General features: G+C 56.0%; 3 protein-coding genes across 4 annotated transcripts; 1 reads left to right on the top strand and 2 right to left on the bottom strand.

The window, feature by feature from the left end:
• Window positions 1–6,894: 6,894 nt before the first annotated feature.
• ZNF579 (zinc finger protein 579) lies at window positions 6,895–8,586 on the bottom strand. Its single transcript, XM_065899619.1, has one exon. It carries the CDS (start codon window positions 8,584–8,586, stop codon window positions 6,895–6,897), a length of 1,692 nt encoding a protein of 563 aa, XP_065755691.1.
• Window positions 8,587–17,932: 9,346 nt separating this feature from the next.
• On the bottom strand, window positions 17,933–20,349 carry FIZ1 (FLT3 interacting zinc finger 1). Its single transcript, XM_065899471.1, has 2 exons — window positions 20,050–20,349; window positions 17,933–19,132 (listed from the first exon to the last, which is right to left on the bottom strand). Exons 1-2 carry the CDS (start codon window positions 20,347–20,349, stop codon window positions 17,933–17,935), a joined length of 1,500 nt encoding a protein of 499 aa, XP_065755543.1.
• Window positions 20,350–22,213: 1,864 nt separating this feature from the next.
• Window positions 22,214–25,457, top strand: ZNF524 (zinc finger protein 524). Of its 2 annotated transcripts, none has more exons than XM_065899491.1 (2): window positions 22,214–22,448; window positions 24,402–25,457. In XM_065899491.1, the coding sequence occupies exon 2, from the start codon at window positions 24,441–24,443 to the stop codon at window positions 25,224–25,226; it is 786 nt and encodes a 261-aa protein (XP_065755563.1). In that variant the 5' UTR covers window positions 22,214–22,448; window positions 24,402–24,440; the 3' UTR covers window positions 25,227–25,457. The 2 variants fall into 2 exon arrangements, with proteins under 2 accessions (XP_065755563.1, XP_065755564.1); XM_065899492.1 differs by having other exon boundaries at window positions 22,443–22,822.
• Window positions 25,458–25,816: the final 359 nt, after the last annotated feature.

Genomic DNA, 25,816 nt, shown 5'->3' with positions numbered 1-25,816 from the left:
AATAAATGATTGGGAATTCCCTGGCGGTCCAGGGGTTAGGGCTCCGAGCTTCCCCTGCAGGGGAGATAGTTTCCATCCCTGGCTGGGGAACTAAGGTCCCGCAAGATGCGTGGCGTGGCCAAAACGAAACAAAACACACACAGAAAACAAACAAATGATTGAATAGATAAATAAACAGGGTAAGGAGAAGGGACAGAATTCGCCAAAAGTGTATCTGGATACTTCCCCTCCAGAAGGGGGGGAGCTTTCTTCCCCTCCCCTCCATGTGGGCTGCAGCTCAGCGACTTGCTTACAAAGAGTAAGAGTCTGGAACGGGGAAGGGGCCACTGCACAGCGTGGAAACCACCAGGTGAGGCAGGTTAACGTCTTCAGTGGTAGTCACGTGGGTAAGGCGCAGCCTGGGAGCGCTGGGCACGTGGGCGTGGCCTTTCTTCCAGGGATTCCTCAAAATGGTCGGGATCATGAAAGACCAAGACAAGCCTGAAAGGTGACCACAGACCAGTGGAGATTCAGGAGGCAGGAAGTAAGGCCACGGTGGTGTCCTGGGTGGGATCCTGGGACAGAAAGCTATTAGGGACAGTGAGTAAAATCTGAGGAAAGGGTTGCATCTGCCAGTATTGGTTTCTTGGTTTGGGATGGGAGGGACATGATAACATTTGGGGAACCTGGGTCAGGGGCACACAGGATGGCTCTGACCATCGTAGCAACTTCTCTGTAAATCTAAAAACGATTCTAAAAGAAAAAGGTTGTTGAAGGAGAAAGGCAGGCAGGCATAAGAGGACCTCTGCTCCCACTCTCCACCAGTCTGTCCTCCAAACAGAAGCCAGAGGGAATCTGTTAAATCAGGAGAGGAATTTGTGCTACTCAGGTGTTCTGTATCTCTCAGAATTCATCAGATGGTAAGGTCTCAGGCATGCATTTCACGGAATTTAAATTTTATCAAGGACAAGAAGGTTCAATAAATATTTGATATCTTGTTATGTTATTCATGCTGAAGTATTTAGGGGAGATGTGGTCTAATGTTTGCAAATTGCTTTGAAATGAATTTTTAAAGGATAGACGGATGGGGACCATCTGTATTTCCACTCAGTTTTTCTGTGAACCTAAAACGGCTCTAGATAGTAAAATTTATTTATTTTAAAAAGATGGAGGACTTCCCTTGTGGCACAGTGGTTAAGAATCTGCCTGTCAATGCAGGGGACACGGGTTAGATCCCTGGTCCAGGAAGATCCCACATGCCATGGAGCAACTAAGCCCATGCGCCACAACTACTGAGCCTGCACTCTAGAGCCCATGAGCCACAACTACTGAAGCCCGCGCGCCTAGAGCCCGTGCTCTGCAACGAGAGAAGCCACTGCAATGAGAAGCCCGCGCACCGCAACGAAGAGTATCCCCCACTCGACGCAACTAGAGAACGCCCACGCACAGCAACTGAGACCCGACACAGCCAAAAATAAAAATTTTTTTAATTTTAAAAAGAGTTTGCATGCCACAACTAAGACCTGGCACAACCCAATAAATAAATAAATATTTTTTAAAAAAAGGGGGAAAAGGCAAGTCAAATTATGCCAGCCTCTTGATGAATCCCTTTGGGGCTCTGTCTGCATTTCTTTGCTTTTTTTTTTTTTTTTTTAAGATTTTTTTGGTGTGGACAATTTATTTTTTAAGTCTTTATTGAATCTGTTACAATATTGCTTCTGTTTTATGTTTTGTTTTATTTGGCCGTGTGACATGTGGGATCTTAGCTCCCCAACCAGGGATTAAACTTGCACCCCCTGCATTGGAAGGCAAAGTTTTAAACCACTGGACCGCCAGGGAAGTCCCTCTGTCTGCATTTCATTTGGAGAAGAAACCAGAGTCTTTGCGAGTTGCTACTGGATCTGGACCCCCATCCCCGCCTCCACTCAGGCTGGCCTCTCTGCCCCCTGAACATGCTGGTCACATTCCCACCTCAGGACCTGTGCATGCACTGTGCACCTCCCCTGGGACACATCCCCAGTTACCTGCGAGGCTCCCCCCTTTGGCTCCTGTTTGGACAGGCCTGCAGTTCCCACCCGACCCCCACCTCGTCCTGCATCACCCTGCTCCATAGCATCATCCCCTCCCAAGATGCTTCATCACTTACTTGCTCACTGTGTTTTCATGTCTGTCTCCGCCCACCAGGATGGATGCCCCACGTGGGGAGGGATTTGTGTCTGTTTCATTAGCCGGTGGACGATCAACACCTAGGACAGTGCCCAGCCCAGAGTGGGAGTTCGGTAAGTATTTGTTGAATTGATGTCCTAAGTATATTTGTTTATCTGTATCCCCTACCAGAATGTAACCTTGTTTGCTTGTCCACTGATGTGTCTCCTACCTGTAAGCACATGTTGCTCAATGAATGAATGAATGAATGAGTGATGAGTGAACAAGGTTAGGGTGAATCCTTGTATAAGGGGTTAAGAGCACAGGCTTTGGCATGGGTAACAACCCAGACTTTGATTGTGTCTGAAATTGGGGAGGGAAGATGCCGTCTTGGGGGACTGACCCCTTCATCTGTGGGATCTGACGTCATCCGCAGGTAGTGTCAGGACTGAACCGAACTGCAGACACCCAGCTTTAGCTGCAGAACTGCTTGATGTGTGACAAATGTCACACACACATTTGGTGACCGGAAGTGTCAGAGGTGAAGTAGTCCATGAGTAGTGTTGTAGGAGAGTAGAGAAGAAAACCAGAAGAGTTTTTCTTTGCATACCTGGAGTAGTCATATTCATAGGGCCAGAAAGTAGAAGGGTGGTTGCCGGGGGCCGGATGGAGGGGGAACAGAGAGTTATTATTGTTTAATGGGGACAGAGTTTCAGTTGGGGACAATGAAAATGTTCTGGAGATGGAGGATGGTAATGGTTACAGGACAATAGGAGTGTCCTTAATGCCACTGAACTGTACACATAAATGGTTAAAAAAGGTAAATTTTATGTTATGTTTTACCTCAATAAACAAAGAACTGGAAAATGAAAAAAAAAAAAAAAGAAGAGCACAGGCTTTGGGACCACAATGCCCGGGGTCTTATCCAGATCTGCTACTTACTAGCCGTGTGACCTTGGGCAAGTCATTTCACCTCTCTGTACTTGAGTTTCCTTCTCAGGAAAATGGAGCCCCCTTGGGAAGCCCTCATGCATTGCTGGTGGGATGGTAAGTGGAAAATAGTCTGACAGTTTCTTAAAAAGTTCATTGTAACCTTCCCACACACTATGGCAATTCCACTCCTGGGAATATGCCCAAGAGAAACAGAAGCATACGTCTACGGGAAGACTTGTACACACATGTTCGTAGCAGCACTATTTATAACAGCCGAAGAGTAGATACAGCCCAAACCCCCATTAACGATGCACTGATAAAAAAAAAATGCGGTCTGTCCATATAATGGAATATTATTCAGCCGTAAAAGTAATGACGTGCTCTTACAATTTACAACATGGATGGACCTTGAAGACATCACGTGAAAGAGGCCAGATACAAAAGGCCACATATTGTATGATCCATGTCTATGAAATGTCCAGAAAAGGCAGATCTCCAGAAAGTACTTTAGCGGCTGCCCGGAACTGCAGGTGGAAACGGGACGTGATGATTAATGAGCACGAGAGATCTTACTGGGGTGATGGAAATGTTCTAAAATTGGATTGTGGTGATAGCTGCACAGTCCTGTGAACTTACTAAAAATCATTGAATGGGACACTTAAAATGAGCGAATTCTGTGGAATGTAAGGGATACCTCAACAAAGCTGCTTAAGAAGAAGAAAACAGAGCTCATAATAGTATCTATCTAATGATGCGAAGATTAAGTGAGCTAATCCACGTAAATCCCCCCAGAAGGAGATGTAGGGTAAATGCTCAAGAAATGTATTTTGTATTATTATTAACAAGTGTGTTGAGATTGTCCGTGTAAGATGCTCACCACAGGGAAAGACAAGCAATAGGGTTAGATTCATGAACACCACTACTATTGCTTCATAATAATACAAATTACTTGGTTATGTTACCATTTCCTGTGCCTGTCCCACATACGTGGGCCTCAGTTTTCTTATCTGCAAAATGGGAGAACTGGGCTCCATCTCTAAGGCCCTTTTCTTGCCATAAGTTCTGTATTTTGTTCTAGGAATGTTTCTCTTCGGATGTGGCATGTCAAGGTTGAGGAAGCGTATGGGGTGGGGGAAGGTGGTGGGCAAATCTGTAGTGGCAGGGGTTGCCTTGGGGCTTGGAAACCAGGATGTGTGTGTGTGTGCGGGGGGAGCTGGAAAGGTGGGTTGTGTGGCTGGGAGCTGATTGTGAAGGTCACATGGGCCTGATGTTGTGTTCAGGGCATGGAGCTGGTCCAGCCTAGGTTCAAATCCTGTGTCCACCAGTTCCTAGCCATGGGATTTTGGACAAGAGACTTCCGCTCTGAGCGCTGTTTCCACCTCTGGAAAATGGTGAGGATGTTTCCCATCAAGAACTAGGATTCCCTGAGATCATATTTATAGCAACCTGGGAGAATAATAATAACAAAGCAACAACAGCAAAGACTTCCTCCCAGGTGCCAACCATTGTCTTCAGCTCTTTCCACAAAGTAACCTTTTTTTTTTTTGGCTACGCTGCCCGGCTTGTGGGATCTTAGTTCCCCGATCAGAGATCAAACCTGGGACCTCGGCAGTGAGAGTGCGGAGTCCTAACCACTGGATCGCCAGGGAATTCCCCAAAGTAACCCTTTAATGCGAAGGACTCAATTCATATTAGTGATCACAGAAGTAGGACAAGTGCCTTCTTAGCTTTAATCCTCAGTTTGCCCCTTCTATAAATGGGGCTATATAAACGTCTCCCTCAATGAGTTCTGTCCATGAGATTGTGCTGAAAAGTTTTCTGGCCCACATTGGGATGTGGTAATAGGGAGGCACTGAAGGTTCCTGGGCGTGGGGGGAGGTGGCTGGCCTGTGAAGAAAGCATAGCCCAGCCCCCCTTCTCCCCAACACCCAAGGTTAAGTTACAGATTCCTGTAGGATCTAGTGCATTGGAGAACTCAGCTCATTTGGAAATCCTAATTTATTTGTGCCAATATTTGATTCTTATCCGTCTTCCCCACTGGTCTGTAAGCTCCATGAGGGCAGGTGCTCAGCTGGTCTTTGCCCCCAGCATCCAGCACTGGGTGGTAGTGAACACAGGGCTGATCAAACAGGCTAGCACGTGTTGAGTGCTTCCTACGTGCCAGGCACCGTTCCAAGGGCTCGGCTAAGATGTGTCTCGTTACCTCTTGGACAGAGGGAATTCTGCAAAGCTCTGGGTGGTCATCATCTCCCCTCCCTGACTCTCAGCGGCCCTCTTTGCAGCTTCCCGCCCGCCCTCCCTCTGCCTGTGTTTCATCACACCAGGGAAGCAAACTTCCCTCCTGAGCCTCCAAGACAACTCGGTTTGTTGCCCTGGGAAACAAGCATGATGTCACCCCTCTCTGGCCTGGCCTTACAGGTGTCAGGGTACCTAAGTAGTTAGTGTCATTATCTGCATAGAGCAAGGGAGAGCTGGGGAAGGCAGGATGTCAACGGGAGGAAAGAGAAGTTTAAGGAGGATTGGCTTGGAGACATCCTCCCCCCCCCCGCCCCTGCCCCACTACTAGGACCTAAACAAATGGGTTAAACACACACACACACACACACACACCTGGAGGATATGTAGAAAACGACGCTCCCCAACCCACCACCAATTCCTTGCGGTTTCTCAAACATGTAGCACCCAACCACCTCACACGCAGCCTTTGCCCCTGCTCTTCCCGCCCCTCCACCTGTCTTTGAAGGTCAAAGGTCAGATGTCATCTCCCCAGAGGCCCCGCCCTCCCCACGGGCTCCCTTTTCACAGTGCCCTGTAGTTTTCTTGGAAGCCCCTTACCAATACCTGATGTTATGTTGCAGATTGGTTTATTACCTAGGGCAGCAAGGTCCAGTGGAACTTTTTGCGATGTGGAATGTTCTAGATCTGTGCTGTCCAACAGCGTAGCCACCAGCCACAGGGGGATACTGGGCACTTGAAACAGTGTGACCGAGGAACTGAACTTTTAATCTTATTTCATTTTAATGTAAATGTATTGATATTATTCTCAACTGGGAACAGCCGCCCGGGGCTATTAGCTAAACCGTATCAGGCTGTGCAGAGCTACAATTCCAGCCCCTCACAGTGTGGCTTTCTGTGGGGCCTAGCACTGCGTCTGGTAAATGATGAATGAACACAAGCAGGGATTCCACGTAGGGATCCCTGAAGATGCCCAGGGCAGATGGCAGCTTGCCTTCTTCCACTCCTGTTTCTTGTGAGTTTCCTGCTTGGCTGAGAGCCCCATGGTCCCTGATGTGCTTATCTGCATCCTTCCCGCTCTGAACCCAAGCTCCGAGCCTGGTGGACTCTTCAGCCCTTTCCACAGCCTGCTCACCCAGATGCCCTCAGCCAGCCCTCACTCCCACAGACAGCCCCACTCTCTCCAGTTCCACGAACTCACATTTATTCACAGACAGACAAAGGGACAGGGACAGACCTTTGCTCACTGGGGACCCCCCATAGGGTCTGGCAGTTCCAAAGAGGTGATGGTGTCCAGTGTGTGTAACAGGGGACAGCCAAGCCGGGGGCCCCCGCCTCAGTGTCCATCCCTCTGGCCAGTGTCCCCCACCTCCTGAATCAGCGTCCTGCCTTCAGAAGTGGGGTGAGCAGTTTCTAACCAGCATCAGGGGGGTCTGGGGGTGGGCGATGGTGAGGGAGGGGCGGCCCAGCCTCCTCCCTCCTTAGTGTTGAGGGCTAGAAGGGGAGGGGTGGGTACACAGAGGAGGTTCCTCTCCTTCAACTTCCCTCCTTCATATTGCAAACCGGGAGGTCAAACGGAGGGGCTGAGGATGGGTGTGTGGGTCAGGAGGCCAGGCCCCCCAATCCGCGCAGGTGAGCCTTGCTGTCAATCTCTTCTTCCTCCATCTCGAAGGCCGAGTGGTCTTGGCTGTCAAAACAGGAGGCGCTGAGGAAGACGGGGGGTGCCGGCGGCGGCCGAGGTGGGGTCCCCGGGGAGGGCGGCTCCTCCTTGATGTGTGCGATGGGCAGCGGAAGCCCTTCCTCCTCCTGGCCAGCGGGGGGCGGCGGGGGCGGCGGGGGCGACGGCGGGGCCTGGGCCTGGAGCGCCTGCTGCGCGGCGGCGGCCCTCTCCAGCTCAGCGCGGTGGCAGCGTTGGTGGCGCAGGAGGCTATAGGCGCGCGAGAAGCGCCGCGAGCAGTGCGGGCACGGGTGCGGGGCCGGACCGCCCGCGTGGACCTGCGCGTGGCGGGCCAGGTCGGCCAGCCGCTTGAACTCCCGCTGGCAGCGCACGCACTGGAAGGGCCGCGCCCCAGAGTGGGTTACCCCGTGCTGCCGCAAGTGCGCACGGCGCCGGAAACCTTTGCCGCACTCGGGGCACCAGAATCGGGGCTCCCCGGCGGGGGGCCGGGCCGGGGCGGCATCCCCTCCGTTCTGCCCGCCTTCTCCACCCTCCGAGGCGCCCCCACACTCTGCCCCTTCGCCCCCCTCGGGCCCCTTCCCTGAGGTCCGTCCGCCCGACACCTTGTCGTCCTTCTTGCCCGCCGCGGGCAGCGGGGCCAGGAGGCTGAGCGCGCCGTGGACGCGACGGTGCTGGCGGAGGTAGGAGGCGAGGCGGAAGGCCAGGCCACAGTCCGTGCACACGAAGGGACGGTCGGTGGAGTGGACCAGCCGGTGGCGGGACAGCGACCAGGGCCTGGCGAAGGCCTTGAGGCAGATGGAGCACTGGTGGCGCTTGGGGCGGGGCGGGGGCCCCCCTTCGCCCTCCTGTTCGCCCTCGGGGCGCAGGCACGGGTGCGCTTTGAGCTCGCCCTTGGTGGCGAAAGCTTCACGGCAGCGGAGGCACAGCAGCGTCCAGTCGGCCTGGAGCAGGACCTGCTTCTCCTCCTGCCGTCCGGCCGCCAGCGCCAGCTCGGCCCTCAGCTCCGCCGCCCCGGCCTCGGCCTCCTCCTCCTCCGACTCGCGGGGCTCCGCGCTCGTGGCGGCCGCCAGCGTGGCCGGCTCCCCCGCGGACCACGTCTCGGGCCGCGCCGCCGCCTCCGCCTCCTCCTCCGCGGCGCCCGCTGCTGCAGAGGTGGGCTGCTCGGCGCCCTTGTCCTGCGGGCTCCAGCCGGACCCGGCCGCCTCCTTGGCTGCCCTCTCGATGGCCAGCTCGACCCCGCCGCCCGCGTGCTCCTGGGCCAGGTGGCGCCTGAGCTGGGCAGGCTCAGGGAAGGTGCGAGGGCAGGCGGCGCAGCGCAGCGGGGGCTGCGGCCCGTGGCCACGCAGGTGGCGCGAGAGGTGGGCAGGCCGGCGGAAGGCCTTGGGGCATAGGGGGCAGGCATGGGGCCGCAGGCCCGAGTGGCTCAGCCGGTGCCGGGAGAGGTAGTAGGGGAAGCGGAAGAGGCGGCCACAGGTGGGGCAGGGCAGGGGCGCCCGAGGAGCTCCAGCGCCCCCCCTGCCACGGCCTCGGCCTCTACCACGGCCTCGGCCACGACCCCGGCCCCGGCCACGGTGAGGTGGGCTGCCCTGGGCTGGTGGAGGAGGCTGAGGATCCATGCCTGTAAAGAGATAGGGAAAAGGTGGAGATTTGGGGAGGCAGGGGGGTGCAGAGAGAGACAAGGAGACACAGAGAGGGTCAGATATTTAGCCGGGCAAGGGAAGGCGAGACAGACGAAAAAGGCCGAGATGAGAGGCAGAGACCAGGAGAAACAGAAAGGATGGTGAGAGGCAGAAACAGGAGAGAGAGATGGGGACACCCAGCAGAGACAGAGATGAAGAGAAAACAAAGAGATTTAGGCAGAGATGGTGCAAACACAGAGATCAGAGGAACCATGGCAGGGTGGAGGGAGGGAGAACAAGACAGAGACAGTAGAAGAGACAGAGGCAGACAAAGTCAGTGAACTGCTTTTCCTCCAGGGGCCCCACTGGAACGTATGGGGAGGGGCTGGGAAACAGCCCTTGGTGCCGGAGTGGAGGGGGTGGGATTCAAAATCGGGAGGCCCCGGAAATGGAGTGTGGGTGCCCAGTCGCCAGAGTCTGGGAGAGGCCGGGAGTAGGAGGGCTCAGACTCTTGGGCAGGGAGGGGGCTAGGGAGGGAGGGGGCGAGATCCCGGGCGCTGAGGTTGGGGGTGTGTGGGGGGTTGGGAGATGACCGGGGTCCAGCCCCTAGACTTCTGTACGTGGTGGGTATGGATTCCTGGGTCCCAGTGGTGGAGAGGGCTGGGGGGAGGGGGCTGAGCCCCCAAGACAAGGGAGAGGAGGGGGCTGGGGGCCCAGCTGCTCGAAATCTCCAGCGAGGAGGAGGCTGAGGGCCAGGGCCCTGGACCCCCCCCCCCCCCCACGTCCCCGAGGAAGGCTGCTGGGGGTCGGGAGCCCTAGGTCTCCAAGGGGGGGCCGCGGTCTCCCCGCTGGGCCCAGCCTTTGGTTCCCCGCAGGCATGATCTGCAGAACTGGGGCCGCGGGCCGAGGCCTTGCAGATTTCTGAGCCCGGGGCCTGGGGCTCGCCCCGATGACTGGGCGCCCGGCTCTTACCTCCGCCTCCTTTGCTCCTTTCTTCCGTCCCCGCGGCCGGCCGAGCGCGGATGGTGGTGGCAGGGAGGGAGGGCCCCGAGCGTGGTGGGGGGTGGAGGAGGCTGGGCTCGGTGTCACCGCCTAAGCCTTCCCCCCGGAAACCCGGCTTTTCGTCCGAGCCTGAGAGAGGAAAGACTGGCTGGGAAGCCGGAAGATGGTGGAGGAGGAGACCCAGGGGGGGGGGAGGGGGGCGCGGCTTGGACTCCTGGGTTCTGTAAGGGGAGGGGGCTGGGGCCCCGTCCTCTGGGCTCCCGAGGGAGGAGGGGGCTGGGTCCGGCCCCCCTTCTTACCCTCCCCAACAGACACACATATTCATTCATTCCTTCAACAAATACACATTTATCAGGTCCTGTCTGTGCCAGGCACTGTGTTGGGCGAGGGGGGTGGCCGGGAAAGGAGATGAATGAGGCAGTGACAGAGGCTTCAGGGAAAGTACCGGCAATCTGGACTAAAACCTGACAGCAGCCTTCACGTAGGTGCCTGAGCAAGCGACTTTCCCTTCTCTGAGCCTCAGTCTCCTCCTCTGTGATAAACCCCGCGTATATCCACTTGACCCTAAGAGACCAGTTACTCATTTTGCAGCATATAGTCACTCGATCCTAAGCCACCAATATTAACTGAGCACCTACTATGTTCTAGCTCTGTCCTTGGTGCTGGAGCTGCAGTGGCAAAGACAGAGGCCGCTGGACCCTGTCCATAGGGAGCTCAGGGTCTGGCCGAGGAGGCAGACAAACACAGATCCAATGGCCCTTCTGGAGAGTGTGCTCTAAAGCCAGAAGCAGGATGCAGTGGGATTACAGGGAGCAGAGACAACACTGAGTGAGAGTGATCCCTGAAGGCTTCCTGGAGGCAACGATGTTTCCGCTGAAACCTGCAGGATGAAAGCCGAGGGTTAGGAATGGGAAGCGGGAGGCAAATGGAAATGGGAGAGAAATATACCAACACAGACACTATTCTTCTGATAGTTCTACTCAGAAACATGCCACAAACGCTGTCTGTACCAGGTTAATCGTTGCAGTATTGTGCATGACTTCGAAAGACAGGAAATGAGCTACCTGCCCATCGGTCAGGGATTTGAGTGATAAATCGTGATTGATCTACCCAGCAGAACGCTATGTGTCCATAAAAACAAGAATGAAGAAGTTCACTTCCATGTAAAAACATGGAAAGGCTCCAAATGATAACGGAGAAAACACGGAAGGTGGAGCACAGCCTGCAGCCTGTTCTGTCTGCACTTACCAGCGGGTTGCCTCTGGGAGAACTGGAAGGAGAGAGAAGGAACTGGCAACATTCTAGCTCCCAGGCCTGAAACTTACTACGCTCTGCCCTTTTGTACTTTTGGAATTTGAAACCACGGGAATGTGTTTCATACTTAACAAAGTAAAGGAAAAAGAAACAAATGATGGGGGATAATAAAAATAAATACAATGAAAATAAATGATAGCTTACTCTTGTAAGTGCTTTACAAATACAAGCCCATTTGTTCCTCCTTACGTTAAGAAGTGTGTAACATTCTCCCATTTCACAGAGCAGTAAAGTGAGGTACTGAGAGGTTTCAAAGTAGTGAGTCTAAGTCTTTGCATTTCACAAAGAGATGGGAGAAATGATGGTGAGGAGCATGATTTTTCAAAACATCTGGTCAATAATACTACATTTTCAAGGACGTATACATATAGAGCAGAAGTCTAAACACATCCATGGAAACAGTAAGCACCAAATTTGGGGTAAGAGTTACCTTTGAGAAGGGAGAGGCAATCAGATCTTGGAGGGGGGGAGGTCTATGGAGTCAGGTGTACCTCTTATGTTTTAATAAAACTGGTAGTCAATATATGGGTGTGTGTGTGTATACTTTTTATTTGTTGAAATACATGTAACATAAAATTTACCATTTTAACCATTTTGAAGTGTACAACTCAGTGTCATTAAGTACATTCTCGAGGGGAATTCCCTGGCTGGGCAGTGGTTAGGACCCTGCGTTTCCACTGCAGGGGGCACGGGTTGGATCCCTGATAGGGGAACTAAGATCCCTCCTGCCATACAGGGCGGCCAAAAGCAAACAAAAACAAACAAACAAACAAAAATTCACTAGTTCCACTATCTAGTTCCAGAACTTTTTCATCACCCCAAACAGAAACCCGGATCCATTAATCTGTCATTCCCCATTCCCTTCTCCCCCCATCTCCTGGCAACCAATAATCGTCTTTCTGTCTCTTTGGGTTTGTCTTCTGTGGATGTTTCATATCAATTAAGTCATCTAGTATGAGGTCTTTTACGACTGGCTTCTTTCACTTAGCATAATGTTTTCAAGGTTCATCCACATTGTAGCGTGGGGCAGCACTTCGTTCCTTTTTGTGGCTGAATAATATTCCACTGTATGGGTATACTGTATTTTGTTTATCCATTCATTTGTTCATGGACCTTGGGTTGTATCTACCTTTTGGCTATTGTGAGCAGTACTGTTATGAACATTTGTTATGTATAAGTTTTTCTTTTAATGGCTGTTTTCAGTTCTTTTGCGTATATACCTAGGGTGTGTGAGTGTGTTATTATTTTATTATCTATATTTTGAAGCCTTAATATATATTTTTTCCTAAATGAAAGAAACGAATTCAGGAATGAGGTTGAGGGGAAAGAAGTTTCAGAGAGATCAGCGTGTTGTATGTGTGTGTAGGCGTGGGCGGAGGTGGGGATCATGTCCTGGGGGAGATTTGGGGCCTTGGATTGGGGCATCAAAGGCGGCCACTGTGGTGGAGAGAGGCCGGAGCTGCACGAGCAACTATGCCCGGCGTCCTAGTCCAGGCTGAATGCTGGACGCATTCCGAGTGTACTGAGAAGCCATTGAAAAGGTTTTAAGCTGGAGAGTCACATGATCCGATTAGTGTTTTAGAGAAATTCCTGTGGGACCCGCGAGGAGGCCCGGCCGGATGCAGGGGAGAGCAAGGCGGGGAGCAGGAAGGAGGCGGTGCCCGGGTCCAGGTGAGAGATGGGGGGCCTGGGCGGGGCCGGCCTCGGGCAGGGGGCGGGACCTGGCGCTGATTGGCTCAGGGCTGCCCTCCTGGATGCCATTCCCACCGCCTCCACCTCCTCATTGGCTTCCCTGCTTCGGCCCCCCGCCTCCCTCGCGTGCAGTCTCCAGCACCTAGAAATCACATCACTTCGCTCCTGCGCTGAACGCCGTCCCGTGGCTCTCACCTCTTCCTCCCCACCTTCCTCGTCTGCACCCCACGCCCTACCGTCTGAACCCTGGAAGCTCCCTTCACGGATTCCTGTCTTTCTCCCTCTGCTTCACTCTGCTCCATCCACACTGCCCTCTCTGCTCTTTCGGACTCAGGGCCTTTGCACACATGCAGTTCACTGCCTGGAATGTCCTTCTCCTAGCTTTCCATAATTTTTCCCGTACTTCCCTCATTTCTTACAGATCTCCCCACAGACACCTGTCCCGTTCAGGTTACCTAAAACAACCCTCCTGGGAATTCCCTGGCGGTCCAGTGGTTAGGACTCCGCGCTTCCACTGCAGGGGCCATGGGTTCCATCCCTGGTGGCGGAACTAAGATCCCACAAACTGCGCAGTACGGCCAATAAATAAATAAATAAAAATAAAATAGCCTTGGGCTTCCCTGGTGGCGCAGTGGTTGAGGGTCCGCCTGCCGATGCAGGGGACACGGGTTCATGCCCCGGTCCAGGAGGATCCCACATTCCGCGGAGCGGCTGGGCCCGTGAGCCATGACCGCTGAGCCTGCACGTCTGGAGCCTGTGCTCTGCAATGGGAGAGGCCACAACAGTGAGAGGCCCGCGTAACGCAAAAAAAAAAATAAATAAATAAATAAAATAAAATAGCCTTCCTGACACCCTCTAGTCCTTGCTCTGCCCTAATTTTCAACTTTGTACTTACTGCAAACATTAGGCTACTTTTCCTATTTTGCCTGTTTCCCCTTCCACATGGAATATAAATTCCCAGGGAGTTTATATGCCAGGCTTCGCCTGTGTAACTGCTCTACCCTCAGCAAGCCTCGCATATCAAGCAGTATTTGTGGGTGAATAAAGAGGGACGAAGGGTGAGGAGGAGTGAGGCGAACTCGGGCCTCAGGTTTTGGAGTGGGGGGCGCCCTGGAAGGGGAGAAGACTGACGTGGTGGGGAGATGCGAAGCGCATCACATCAGATGTGAGCGGGCGGTGCGGGTGGCTGGCTCCACCTGTCCGCATGTGAGAGTCAGCTCTGCCCACAGAGGCGTCGGAGTCGCCAGCGTCTGGCTAGTAACTGATGCTCTGGACCGGTTGAGATCACCCCCAGGGTAAAATCCTCCCCCTCTGCCTTCCAGCCTCAATTAGCACATTGATAAGATGCGGCCACGAGTTGGGGACGAGGTCCAGCCCACCACCTGGCACTGAGACACTCGGGAAAGGGGACGAGTCCCTATTGCTACCCTCTCAGAAGAGAAAGGATTGGAGTGGAGGTGAGGTAGGCAGGAGGTCCTTATTCATCACCCCACTGCCTGGCGGCCATCTCCATGACAACCCTGGCACTTTTCCAGGCCCTCAGCTCTGGAGGCCGAGCCAGTCTCCAAGTGGGCAGGTCTTGTCCCTGGGGGCGGCACCTATATCTAAGGAGGCGGGTCTTGTTTTTCCAACGCGAAGGATTCCCCCCCCCCCAAAGGGGTGAGTCTGATCCCCCTTCCTGTGTACTGGTGGCAGAGTGGAGAAGAATGTCTCCAAGGTTGAGCGTTCCCAGGGGCCGACCTGGAGCCTTTTCAAATGGGCAATTGTGGATCTCCAGGCAAAAATGTCTTCCTTGAATGCCAAACTCTTACTTGTTTGCCTCCAAACTTATCTCCCTCCTTTAAATGTTTTTCCTTGTGAAATATAAGACGTATAGATGAAAGGGGCACGATAAAAACGCACAAGTTAACAAATAATTATAAAATAATCACCAGATTAAGAAACGGAATGTTGGCAGCCACCCCACAGCCCATAGAAGGTTCCACCATGTCCCATCCCGAATTTAACCCATCCAACTCCACTGTTCTGAGTTTTATGAAAAAAAAAAAAAAGTTTTCCTTGCTCTTCCTGATGGCTCACATCCACAAGGCATCCTAAACAATATTACAGTTTAGTTTTGCTTGCTTAAATGTTATAGAAATGGAATGGTACTCTATGTACCTGGTTTCTTGCGTCCAGCTTCTTTGTAACTTTCATTCATGTAATTTTGTGCATCTGTACTCATTCGTTCTCTTGCTGTATAGTATTCTATGGCACAATATACCATCATTTATTTATCCACTGTATTGTTGATGAATGTCTTAATCTGTTGGGGCTACTATAACAAAATACCACAGACCAGGTGGCTTATAAGCAATAGAAATTTATCGTTCACACTTCTGGAAGCTGGGAAGTCCAAGATCAAGGTGCCAGCACGGTCACCTTCTGGTCAGGGTCCTCTTCCTTGTTCACAGGCGTTCCTTCTCGCTGTGCCCTTACCTGGTGGAAGGGGCTAGGGGTCTCTCTGATGCCTCTTCTATAAAGGCACTAATCCCATTCATGAGGGCTCCACTCTCTTGACTTAAGCACCTTCCAAAGGCTCCACCTCCAAGTACCATCACATTGGGCCTTAGGATTTCTTTTATTTATTTATTAATTTATTTATTTGTGGGCTGCGTTGGGTCTTGGTTGCTATGCGCGGGCTTTCTCCAGTTGCGGCGAGCAGGGGCTACTCTTTGTTGCGGTGCGCAGGCTTCTCATTGCTGTGGCTTCTCTTGTCGTGGAGCATGAGCTCTAGGTGCACGGGCTTCAGTAGTTGCAGCATGCGGGCTCAGTAGTTGCGGCGCACAGGCTCTAGAGCACAGGCTCAGTAGTTGTGGCGCACGGGCTTAGTTGCTCCGCGGCATGTGGGATCTTCCCGGACTAGGGCTCGAACCCATGTCCCCTGCATTGGCAGGCGGAGTCTTAACCACTGCGCCACCAGGGAAGTCCCGGCATTAGGATTTCGACATATGAATTTGGGGTGACACAAACATTCAGCCCAAACCAATGGACATTTGAGTTGTCCTGAGTTCAGGGCTGTACATTTTGCTGCTGTGAATGTTCTTATATGAGTCTCCTGGTGCAGGTGAACATGAGTTTCTCTAGGATTCGTGCCTATCTTTGTCATATGGACATCTTCAGCCTTATTAGAGCATGCCAATCTCCCAAGCGTCTCAAATTTAAGAATCTCAAGATGGAACTCCTGACCCCTCTAGCCTCCACCCGAACTTGTTCTCTCTCCGTTTTCTGGTCTTAATACAAAGCAGCACCACGCAACCAGTTCCCAGCCCCGCCCCCATTCCTCCCTTTCCATTACGCAGGCGCACACATAACACACGCTCTCACATTCCACCTCCAGAATCCATCTTGGGCTCACCTAGTTCTGTCCATCCCTCTGCTCCAGGTCCCCACCCCTCTCCTGGTGGACTGCAGTAGCCTCTGCTACATTCACTGCCCCCTCCAGTCCCTTTTCCACTCAGCAGACAGAGGGACCCTTGGAAAGTAAGAGTGGTCACATCCCTTCACACTTACAGTCTTGCTTGCCATTGCCCACAAAGCACAGTAAAATGCCCATCTTGGCCCACCAGGGTCTGTGTACCCTGACCCCTGCTTACCTCTCCACCTCATCTCACCCCTCCCTCCCCTCCTGGGCTCATCCAGGTGTCCACCTGGCCGGCCCCTCCTCGACCTTCTGGTCTCAAATCAAATGCGACCTCTGCAGAGAAGCAACCCCCCCCAACCTCCTCCCTGCTGGACCACCCCACCTAAGGTGGCACAGCCCAGCCACTCGTTTTCTTAAAGAGTTATTTTGTTCACTGTTGGATACCCAGAGGGGGTGACAGCACCTGGCACTGGGTACCGGAATGTAATCTAGCCCTTAGGAGACAATCTGAGGGGCCCGCCCATCCTTAGATGGGCGGATCCTAATCTAGGGGAAGGATCTAGCGGCTAAGGTACAAATTTGGTTGCCTGGGAGACAGAGTCTAAGGGGCGGGGCCTCTTCCTAGGGGTAGGACGTCTGTAAAGAGTTTGGTTTTCAGGGGGCGTGTCCTATGGGATTGAAGGTTTCTAGGGGGCATATCCGTCCGTTGGAGGTGGATTTTGTAGTTAAGATGCAGGGTTTCACTTAGATGAGATCGAAACCATCTCTGATATTAAGAGGGTCATGCACTGTCTAAAGGACTCGAAGTTTCTCAGGTGGAAGGAAAGATCTGCCTCTATTTAGGAGGCCTGTCCTAAATCAGAGGGGGAGGAATCCCCACCTACCTAAAGCCAAGGATCAGAAAATGAGACGGCAGTGGCTGACAGGACAAGGTTTATTGGGGTCCAGGAGACACTGGGGAGTGGGATAGGGGGCAAGGTCGAGGCTCACAGGGGGAAACCCCCTAGCCAAATCCCCCTTCCCCTTGGGGTTGGGAAGAACACAGAGACAAACTGACAGAGATGGAGAGAAAGACCGACAGGTGCTACAGCAGAGTGGGAGGGATACCCCAATGTCCCCCACCTCCCACTCATGAGTTCACATAATGCGGAATGACGTGGACCTGCCCACACGCTAGAGGAAGGGGAGGAGTGCCTGCCGTATGCATTCTAAGGAGGGTGGGGCGCAGGTGGCAACCTGGAGCAGCCCATTCCAGTGGACAGGGCGTGGGGGTATGTGTATCTGGATCAGTCCATCCCACTGGGCGCAGGAATTTTGAACCAGGCTATTCTAGTTTTTGGGGGTGGGGGAGATCATTAGGGTCGATCCATTCCTTAGTAGGGGAGGGAGACCTAATTGGGGAAGGGGTTGAGGGCAGGGGGCAACTACCCTGGTCCTCTTTCCGCATAGGGAATAAAGTCGGGGGAGGGGAGAGGCAGATTCCGGCTATATCCTTTATCTGGGGGCACCAGTGACTCTGGTGGGTAGCATTTGGAGGGGATCCAGGGAAATCCGGCGACATGGCTCCCCCCCATTCTCCGGATCAAGGTCGTCGGAATGATGGCTCTTAGGGAGAGGGCCAGTCTTCCCTTGGGGGAGGGGTGCCCATCTTTTATTGTTGGGCCCGCAAGATGAGAAGTACTCGTGGAGACCCATTTCTCATTCCTAGGTCCCGCAGCTTAGGAGCCTGTTGATTTGGGGGTGCTCAGCACGCATTCCGGGGGCCTGGAGCTGAGGAATCTCTCCGTTTATTCGCTGCCCCCCAGCTCAGGGGCCCGTGTCTGGGTCTGGAGGGCCGGGGCCTCCCTCGTGGTCCCTAGGTCCCTTGGCCCGGGCCCTGAGTCCAGCCCTCGGGAGGGGTGGTCTAGCGGAGGGGCGCACGGCCTGGCCACGTCAGTCCATGCCCCGGTGCAGCTTCAGGTGCCTGGAGAGGTTGCTGAGCGTGATGAAGCCCTTGCCGCAGATGTGGCAGGGGAAGGGCCGCTCGGTGCCGTGCAGCAGCCGGTGGCGCTTGAGGTAGCACTCGTGGCGGAAGAACTTGCCGCACTCCAGGCACGGGAACGGCTTCTCGCCCGTGTGCACCAGCACGTGCCGCTCCAGGTCCCGCGGCGAGCGGAACAGCTTCTCGCACTCGGAGCAGCCGAAGATCTTCTTGCCGCGGCCCGAGCCGGACGCAGGCTCCCCAGACGCGGGCTCCCTCTCTGGGGCGGGCGCCGCCGCCTCCTCCGCACCGCCGCCCTCGCCGTGGCTAGCGCGCCGGTGCTCCTCCAGGGCCGCCAGGGCCGCGTAGAGGGCCCCGCAGTGGCCGCAGCCGTAGGTCGCGGGGCGCGAGTGCGCCTCCAGGTGGCTGGCCAGCGCCGCCGCCGACGCGAAGAAGGTCCCGCAGTCGCACTGGTAGAGGGTGTCTTCCGACGGCTCGGCCGCGGCCGCGGGCGCAGGGGCCTCCCCGCCGCTCTCGGGGAGCAGGCCCCCCAGCTCGGGCACGCCGCCCCCGGCGCGGCCCAGGAGCAGCCTGCCGTCCCAGGCCGTCTGAGCCTCGCCCGCCTCCGCAGCGCCGCCCTCGCCGGCCGTCTCAGGCACGGCGCCAGCCCCGGAGACCCAGGCCTGGGCGGGGGGCGCGCCCGGCCCCTGCAGGTCGTGGGTCAGCTTGTGCCTCTCCAGCAGCGCGGGGGCGTTGAAGTCGCGCTCACAGCGCGGACACTTGAAGGGCTTCACGTCGGTGTGCGCAGCCCAGTGGGCTGCCAGCTCGCGGCCCTGGTCGAAGCGCCGCGCGCAAGCACCGCACGCGAACGGGGGCAGTGAGGCCGCCGCCGCGGCCGCCGCCTCCGCCAGCCCCCAGCTCCCCGGGCCCGCGCCTGCCCCCTCTGGGCCCTCTCCGCCGCCAGCCCCCGCGCCCCCGCACACCGAGCAGGGCCCCACGTTGCAGCAGACCGAGCACGGAGCGCTCAGGGCGGGCAGGCCTGGGCCGGGCTGCAGGGGGGACGGGAGCACCCCACGGTGCTGGCGCTTGAGGTGGCGGCCCAGGCTGGAGCGCGAGGAGAAGCGGAGCTCGCAGACTAGGCAGCAGTAGGGCTTCTCGCCAGTGTGGACGACCTGGGAGGGCAGGAGGAAGAGCCCAGCGTCAGGGCTGAGGGTCTAGCCCGCGGGACAGATTCTTGGCCTCCCAGAGAGATGCGGAGGAAGCTCCCTGCCAGGTCCACAGGGCCAAGATCTAGCTTCAACCCTCTCATTCTTGTTCTCTGCTTCCGGCCACGTTAGCATGCTTTTGGCCCCTCCAGCCTCAGGATCCTTGCACTTGTTGTTCCCTTTGCCTGGAATGCTGTTCCATGGTGGACTCCTGCTCTTCCTTCAGGCCTCAGCTCAAATATCACCTTGCCCTGACCTCCCCCCCCCCCCCACACCGTGTGGTAGCCCATAGCTCTCCCCTCTTTACTCCTACATATCAGATGGTTATTATTGATGTTGTTTTAACTTCCTTCCCAACGCTTCTCCTTTCCCAGATCATCCTTGCCTGTGTACCTGCTTTCTTGCTGATTGTCTACCTGGCTATGGACCACTCGCAATGGAATGTAAGCTCTCCGAAGGCGTGGACTTTATTGATTTCACCTTGGTATCCCAGGTGTTGGGAGCAGGAAAAAACATTCAATAGGTAATTGCTGAGTAAAGGAATTAAGTACATACGTGGTAAATCTATGTTTAAAAATGGTAACGGAATGATGAGCACAAAGTTGCAGACGCTGGCATATGAGAAGAGGCATGGGAGAGGGGAGGTGCATAGAGGTGGGGCAAATTTACTGTGAATGTTTTAGTTCCTGGGTTGGGTGGAGCCTGAAAGAGAAACAACTCATGCTTTGACCGGTCAGGGTGCTTCGATGAAGAGGGAAGGAGGGAGGGAGGGAGACAGAAATTTTCTTAGGGGCCAGCTCTCTGTTGCCCATAGTGGGTCCCCGGGGCTCCAAGAGCGAGTCCAGCCCAGGGAGGCCAGCTTGGGGCCGACCTGCAGGACTCACCTGGTGGTGCAGCAGGCCGGTGGAGTCTCGGAACCCCTTGGGGCAGGCGGAGCAGCGGTAGGGCCGCTCGCCGGTGTGCGAGCGCAGGTGGTTGGCCAGGTTGAAGCTGTGCTTGAAGCCTTTGCCGCAGCGCGGACACGCGTGAGGTTTGAGCGCGGTGTGCCGAGCGAAGTGGCGCCGCAGGTCCGAGCGGTAGCGGAAGCTCTTGCCACACTCACTGCAGTGAAACGGGACGCGGGGGGCAACGGCGGGCGGAGCCGGGGCAGGGACCGGGGGCGCTGGCAGCGGGGCGTCATCCATGGTGGCGTGGTGCGAGGGCAGTGGCGGGTGGGGGCTCTCTCTGGAGCGGGGAGACATGGAGTGGGGTGAGGGGGCCACGTCCCCATCACCTCCCCCTATCAGGCTCCTTGGACTCACAGACCTGTGAGGCCCGGCCTACTACCTTATAAGCCACGCCCATCTACCCAAGCCACATCTACTGCTCTTTAAGCCCCCCCCACTCTCCTACAACCCCTTCCACCACTCATCTATCTTCCCAATCACTTCCAAGTCACTTCTAAGCCACTGAATGCTTTTAAGCTCTCCCCTTCTTTGTGAATGAACTCCCGCCCCGCTCTAAGCCCCGCCGAGTGTGGTTAAACCCCACCCACTCGTGTTCAGGTCCCGGCTACCCCTTCCAAAGTCTCCATGTTGTTCCTGAAGCCTCTTATATTCCTTGATAAGCCCCTTCCCCTCCGAAAGCCACTCCCACTCTTTTTTGAAGATGAAAGTCATCTTCACATGAAGATTGACGACATTCTTAGCCAATGACAGTATGAAAATTTGGGGCTAAGCGCACCTGAGTCAACCTTCCAGGGAGACCAGGACTAGTCCTGGAACCTTGGATAAAGCCAACTGATTCTCTTTCCATCTGCAAAATAGGAATAATGGGAGGACCTACCTCATGGAGTGGTGGTGAGGACTAAGCAAACTTGTGGCCATGCGTGCGGCGTGCTTACTGACGCCTGTGCACAGCAAAGACTCAACAGGTAAGCTGTTTTGATTACCACTATCTGCAAAGTTCCTCCGAGTTTCCTCTTGAAGTCCCCCATCTCTTCCCCACTAAGATCCGCCTCCTAAACCCCACTCAAGTTTCCCTTTAAGTAAACCCCTTCCTTTCCAAGACCACCTGCCACTCTACCTCTCTTCCCATCTCAGCCCTTCCTCTCTGACACCCTCCCCATCGTAAGTCATTTCACCTGCAATATAAAGACTTGCTATTTCCACTACGACGCCCCAAATTACACGCTTAAACCCCACCCCCCTCACTATGTCCACCACTTCCTGAAAGCCACATCCCTAGACAAACTCCACCCCTTCTACTCTAAGCTCCTCCCACCTCCACACCGAACCCCTTTACCCCCTCAGCCCCAATTAGGACCCTTCAACCTAGGGCCCTCCTACCATTCTCACTGAGCCACGCCCCTTTGTCAAACCTCGCCCCTTTGCCTAAGCCCCTCCCACTTTCTACCCAAAGCCCCGCCCATTTCCACTCTAAACCACGCCCACCCATTGCTCCGCCCCAGCCACCACTAAGCCCCGCCTCCTCCCCACGCAGTCGCCCGCGGGACTGAGCCCCCCTCCCCAGTCAGCTCGAGGACCCAGGCCCCTGGAGTCGGCCTTTTGTACCCCTCCCCCCTGTCCCTAAAAGGTGCGGCCCCGGGCGCCCGGGGCGGGGGCAGGTCAGGCTAGACCCGCAGTCGGGCGAGTCCACCTTGCTCGTACGGAGCGGGGGTTCTGGAGCCCTGAGGCGGCCCCGGGAGGCCGGGAAAGTCAGTCGGCTTTCCTCTTTAATTACTTACACCTCCCTCTGGGCGCCGACATTTTGGGCAGCGGGGGTAGCGTCACTTCCACCCGGGGGGCCCCTCGACTTCCGCCTCGGCTCCCTTCTCCCCCGCACTCCCCCTTTCTCCCGCCTTCTTGGCTTCCCTCCTCCCCGCCGCCCTCCCCTCTCTCTCTTTCCCGTCCCTTTCCTAGCTACTGGAGGTTCGAGAAGCCAGGGTGGCGCCATCTTGGGTGAGGGCATGGAGAAGGGGCGGGGTTTAGGGTGGCCCCCGGCGCCATACAGGCTAAGGGCAACAAGCTCAGCGCGCGCGGCCTCCTCCCTGCGGTATCGATGCTGGCGGGTGTTAACATAGATGAGGGCTGACATGATTCCCTTTTCGCAGCCTCAGGCTCCTCCTGGGTAGGATGTAGAGTTGCATCAGGAGAAGAGAGAAATCGAAGTTCGCTGATCTGCGATAGAGATAGGATAGAGCAGGCTCCATCTTGTGCTTAGGCTTCCCGTGGGCTTTGAAGCTAATCAGGCGCCATGTTACTTACGGGAATGAGGGGCCATTTTCCCGCTCTTTATCCTTTCGGTACCTTTCTTTGATTGGGTCACCCGGCTGGGTGCTTTGTGGGAGGAAAGACATTTCTATGTGTTTGGGATGTGTTGGTGGGGTAATTTCCCGTTCGGGGCTAGCGAGGGCGACGGGTGCGCAGGCGCGGCTTGCCGACGGGCATATGACCGGCCCTTAGGACCCAGTGGGTCCTCTTTGTTCCCCGCGGGCGCGGGCCCGAAGGGGAGGGGGAGGGGAGGGAGGGGCCGACCGGCATCCGCTCCGAGGGGCGGGGCAGTCCCGCGCGCGCGCGCCGCCGAGGGGCAGGGCCCCCTCGCCCCCGCCCTTTCCCACGCGCCGGCCCCGCGCCCCCGCGCGCGCACACTCGCGAGTCCAGGCGACATGCAAATGAGGTACCCGAGAGGCGGGGGGCCCGGGTGGGGGGAGAGGAGCGGAGGGAGGGGAGGCCCGGGGCCGCGCGCTCCTGGAGCGCGCCCCCCACCTGCTTCTGCTCTTGCGCTCGCTGAAGCGCGCGCGCCGACCTCGCGCCCCGCGGAGCCGGCCCGCCTGGGCGCGCGCGCGCAGACCCCCTTCCTGGCGGCCCTCGCCGTCCGCGGCCCGGCGCCGTTCATTGGCCGCCGCCCCCGCAGGGCCCGCCCCGCGCAGTCGGTGCTCACGGGCGCGCGCCTACACCGGGGTGGAGGAGGGCGGGGGTCAGGGGCACCGTTCCAGAGTCCCGTGTTCTAGTCCAGGCAACCCCAACCGAGCGAGCCGTGTGATCATGGAAAAGTGGCTGCCGTTCTCTGGACCTTAATCTGTGTGCTTGTTCCAGTGGGGTGCAGTGGCACCTGTAACCCCTAATCCTAACTGCACCTGTGCTCTCCTCCCCCTCCACTTTATTACTCCCCAGTCCCATGGTCCCAGGCTTTGCTGCTGATGGTGGTGTTGGTGATGGTAGTTCATTTGGTGCTTACTGTATATATGCCGACCGACAGCCCTTCTGTATCCATTTTACAGAGATGGAAACTGGCTCAGATAGGCAAAGCCACTTGTTAATGAACGGGAGAGCTGGATTCAAGCGCAGGACTAAGCGACCTATGATGTCCCTTGGGTCCATTACTTCTCACTCCCTGGGCCATTGGGGTCCATGAGATCAAGTCTTGGCCCTGCCGCGTACCGCCAGAGGGAGCTGGGGCAACTGATTTCACTTTCCTGTGCCTTGGTTTCCCCACTTGCAAAATGGGCGTGATATACCCTTATTCAGAGAGTTGGTGTGAGCCTTAGCTGCTCACCGTGAAAATAAGAGCTAATATCTCCTAAGCACTTCCGTGTACTGAGCACTTTATGTGCGAGTAGGTGGAAGTATTCATCCTGTTTTGCAAAAGGCTTAGCTGACGCTCAGAGAGGTGAGCACCTTGCCCAAGGGCACTACACAGAGAGTAACAGACTCAGGAATCGAACCCAGAACCTCTGGCTCCAGAGCCCACACTCTTTAACAGCTCTGATATATGTCCACATCCACAACTTAGGGGCAAACATCACCTGAGACCAATCCCTTTCTTCTTCCAGTCCTGACCCCCCTTCTCTCCCTCTGTCACTTCTGTCAGAAGGAGGGACAAAAACATTTCTGAGCCCTCTGTAGCTCTTCTGTTTGATGGGTTCTCTGTTTTGAGGATCGAAATACTTGCCTGCACCCTCAGTTGGACTCTATCCTCCTTGGAAGATTTTTCTGTATTTTGGCTCAAGTTGACCCTGAATGTCTAGGAGGGGTTAGGGAGGTCTGGGAGACACCTGTGGGGCTCAGGGCAGTGCCTGTTTACCAACTGGTACAGGATTATCTTACTATTTTACCCACTAGTGTGGCTTTGTGCGTCCAAGTGAATGTTGGCCACGCCCAGGTCGACAGACTCGGACCCAGGGATGGCGAGGTTTTGGGGGACAAGGGCGCTCCATACCCACCTGCACTGACGGCTACCCCTTCTCTCCTCTTAGCCCGGCTCCAGTGCCCAGACCCAAGCCCCCCACTGCTCAATGGACACGCCCAGCCCAGACCCGTGGCCTTCGCCTTTGCCCGGGGAAGAAGAGAAACCTCTGGCCTTACCTCCTTCTGTTCCCCGGGGCCGCCGAGGCCGACGTCCCGGGGGGGCCACCTCCTCGAATCGGACTCTTAAGGCCTCCCTCCCTCGCAAGCGGGGCCGCCCCCCCAAGTCGGGGCAGGAGCCCCCACTGGCACAGGGGGTGACAGCCCCGGTGGGCAGCGGCGGTGGCAGTGACCTCCTGTTGATCGATGATCAGGGTGTGCCCTACACAGTCTCTGAAGGGTCAGTAGCAGGCGGGCCCGAGAGCTCTGGCCCTAAGAAGGCCCCGCACTTCTGCCCGGTGTGCCTTCGGGCCTTCCCCTACCTCTCCGACCTGGAGCGCCACAGTATCTCACACTCAGAGCTGAAGCCGCACGAGTGCAAGGACTGCGGCAAGACCTTCAAGCGATCCAGCCACCTGCGGCGGCACTGCAACATCCATGCCGGCCTTCGGCCCTTCCGCTGCCCGCTCTGCCCCCGCCGCTTCCGAGAGGCGGGCGAGCTGGCCCACCACCACCGCGTCCACTCCGGGGAGCGCCCCTACCAGTGTCCCGTCTGCCGGCTGCGCTTCACCGAGGCCAACACGCTCCGGCGCCATGCCAGGCGCAAGCACCCCGAGGCCATGGAGGCACCCCTGGGTCCTCGGGACCCGGGACCTGAACCACCGTGGGACGACGAGGGTATCCCGGCCACGGCAGGGGCCGATGAGGAGGAGCTGGAGGGGAAAGAGCTGGCTTGACCCCCACCCCCGGCCACTGCTCCCCAGGCCAGGTTTAGAGCTGGGCGCTCAGCTGGCACTGAACCTGGGCAGGGAAACTGGGACACATTCTTGTCTGGTAGTCTTCCTGTTGTGGGAGAAGGTCGAGGGTGAGGACGTCCACTTCCGGGTCCTGCAGCCTTCTGCCACCCTCCCTCGGACTGACAGGCCTGTGGAGGCAGGGGCTGTGGAAATAAATATCTGCCTACTGGCTTCCTGTGTGTGTTCCGTGATGATCCCAGGGCTGGCGCCCCTCTTCTCCTCCCTTCAAATGTTCTTCCCCGCTGCACCACCCCCTTGTCATGTGCCTCGTTAGCTTGGCGCTAAAGACTGGCTTGGGGGAAGATTTTGACGCTTCTCCCATCTCCAGTGGACCTCAAAGCACTCCCTCTAAAGATCCACTCTTAACATTGAACCTTCTGTGCAAACGTGACTCTAGGTGCCCCGCCAACCCCCGGCGCCGTTCTAACCAGATTCCCGGAAATTCTGCAGCCACCACTTTGGCCCATCTCTGTCCTGGCACTGTTTGCAGAGAAACACTGAGTTGAGGGTTGTGTGCGGCAGTAACAACT

Source organism: Phocoena phocoena, chromosome 20 (genome assembly GCF_963924675.1).
Source record: "Phocoena phocoena chromosome 20, mPhoPho1.1, whole genome shotgun sequence".
In the NCBI taxonomy this organism is placed as follows: domain Eukaryota; kingdom Metazoa; phylum Chordata; class Mammalia; order Artiodactyla; family Phocoenidae; genus Phocoena; species Phocoena phocoena.
Note: the sequence above shows the minus strand (reverse complement) of the source record. Positions and strands in the feature narration are given on the sequence as shown.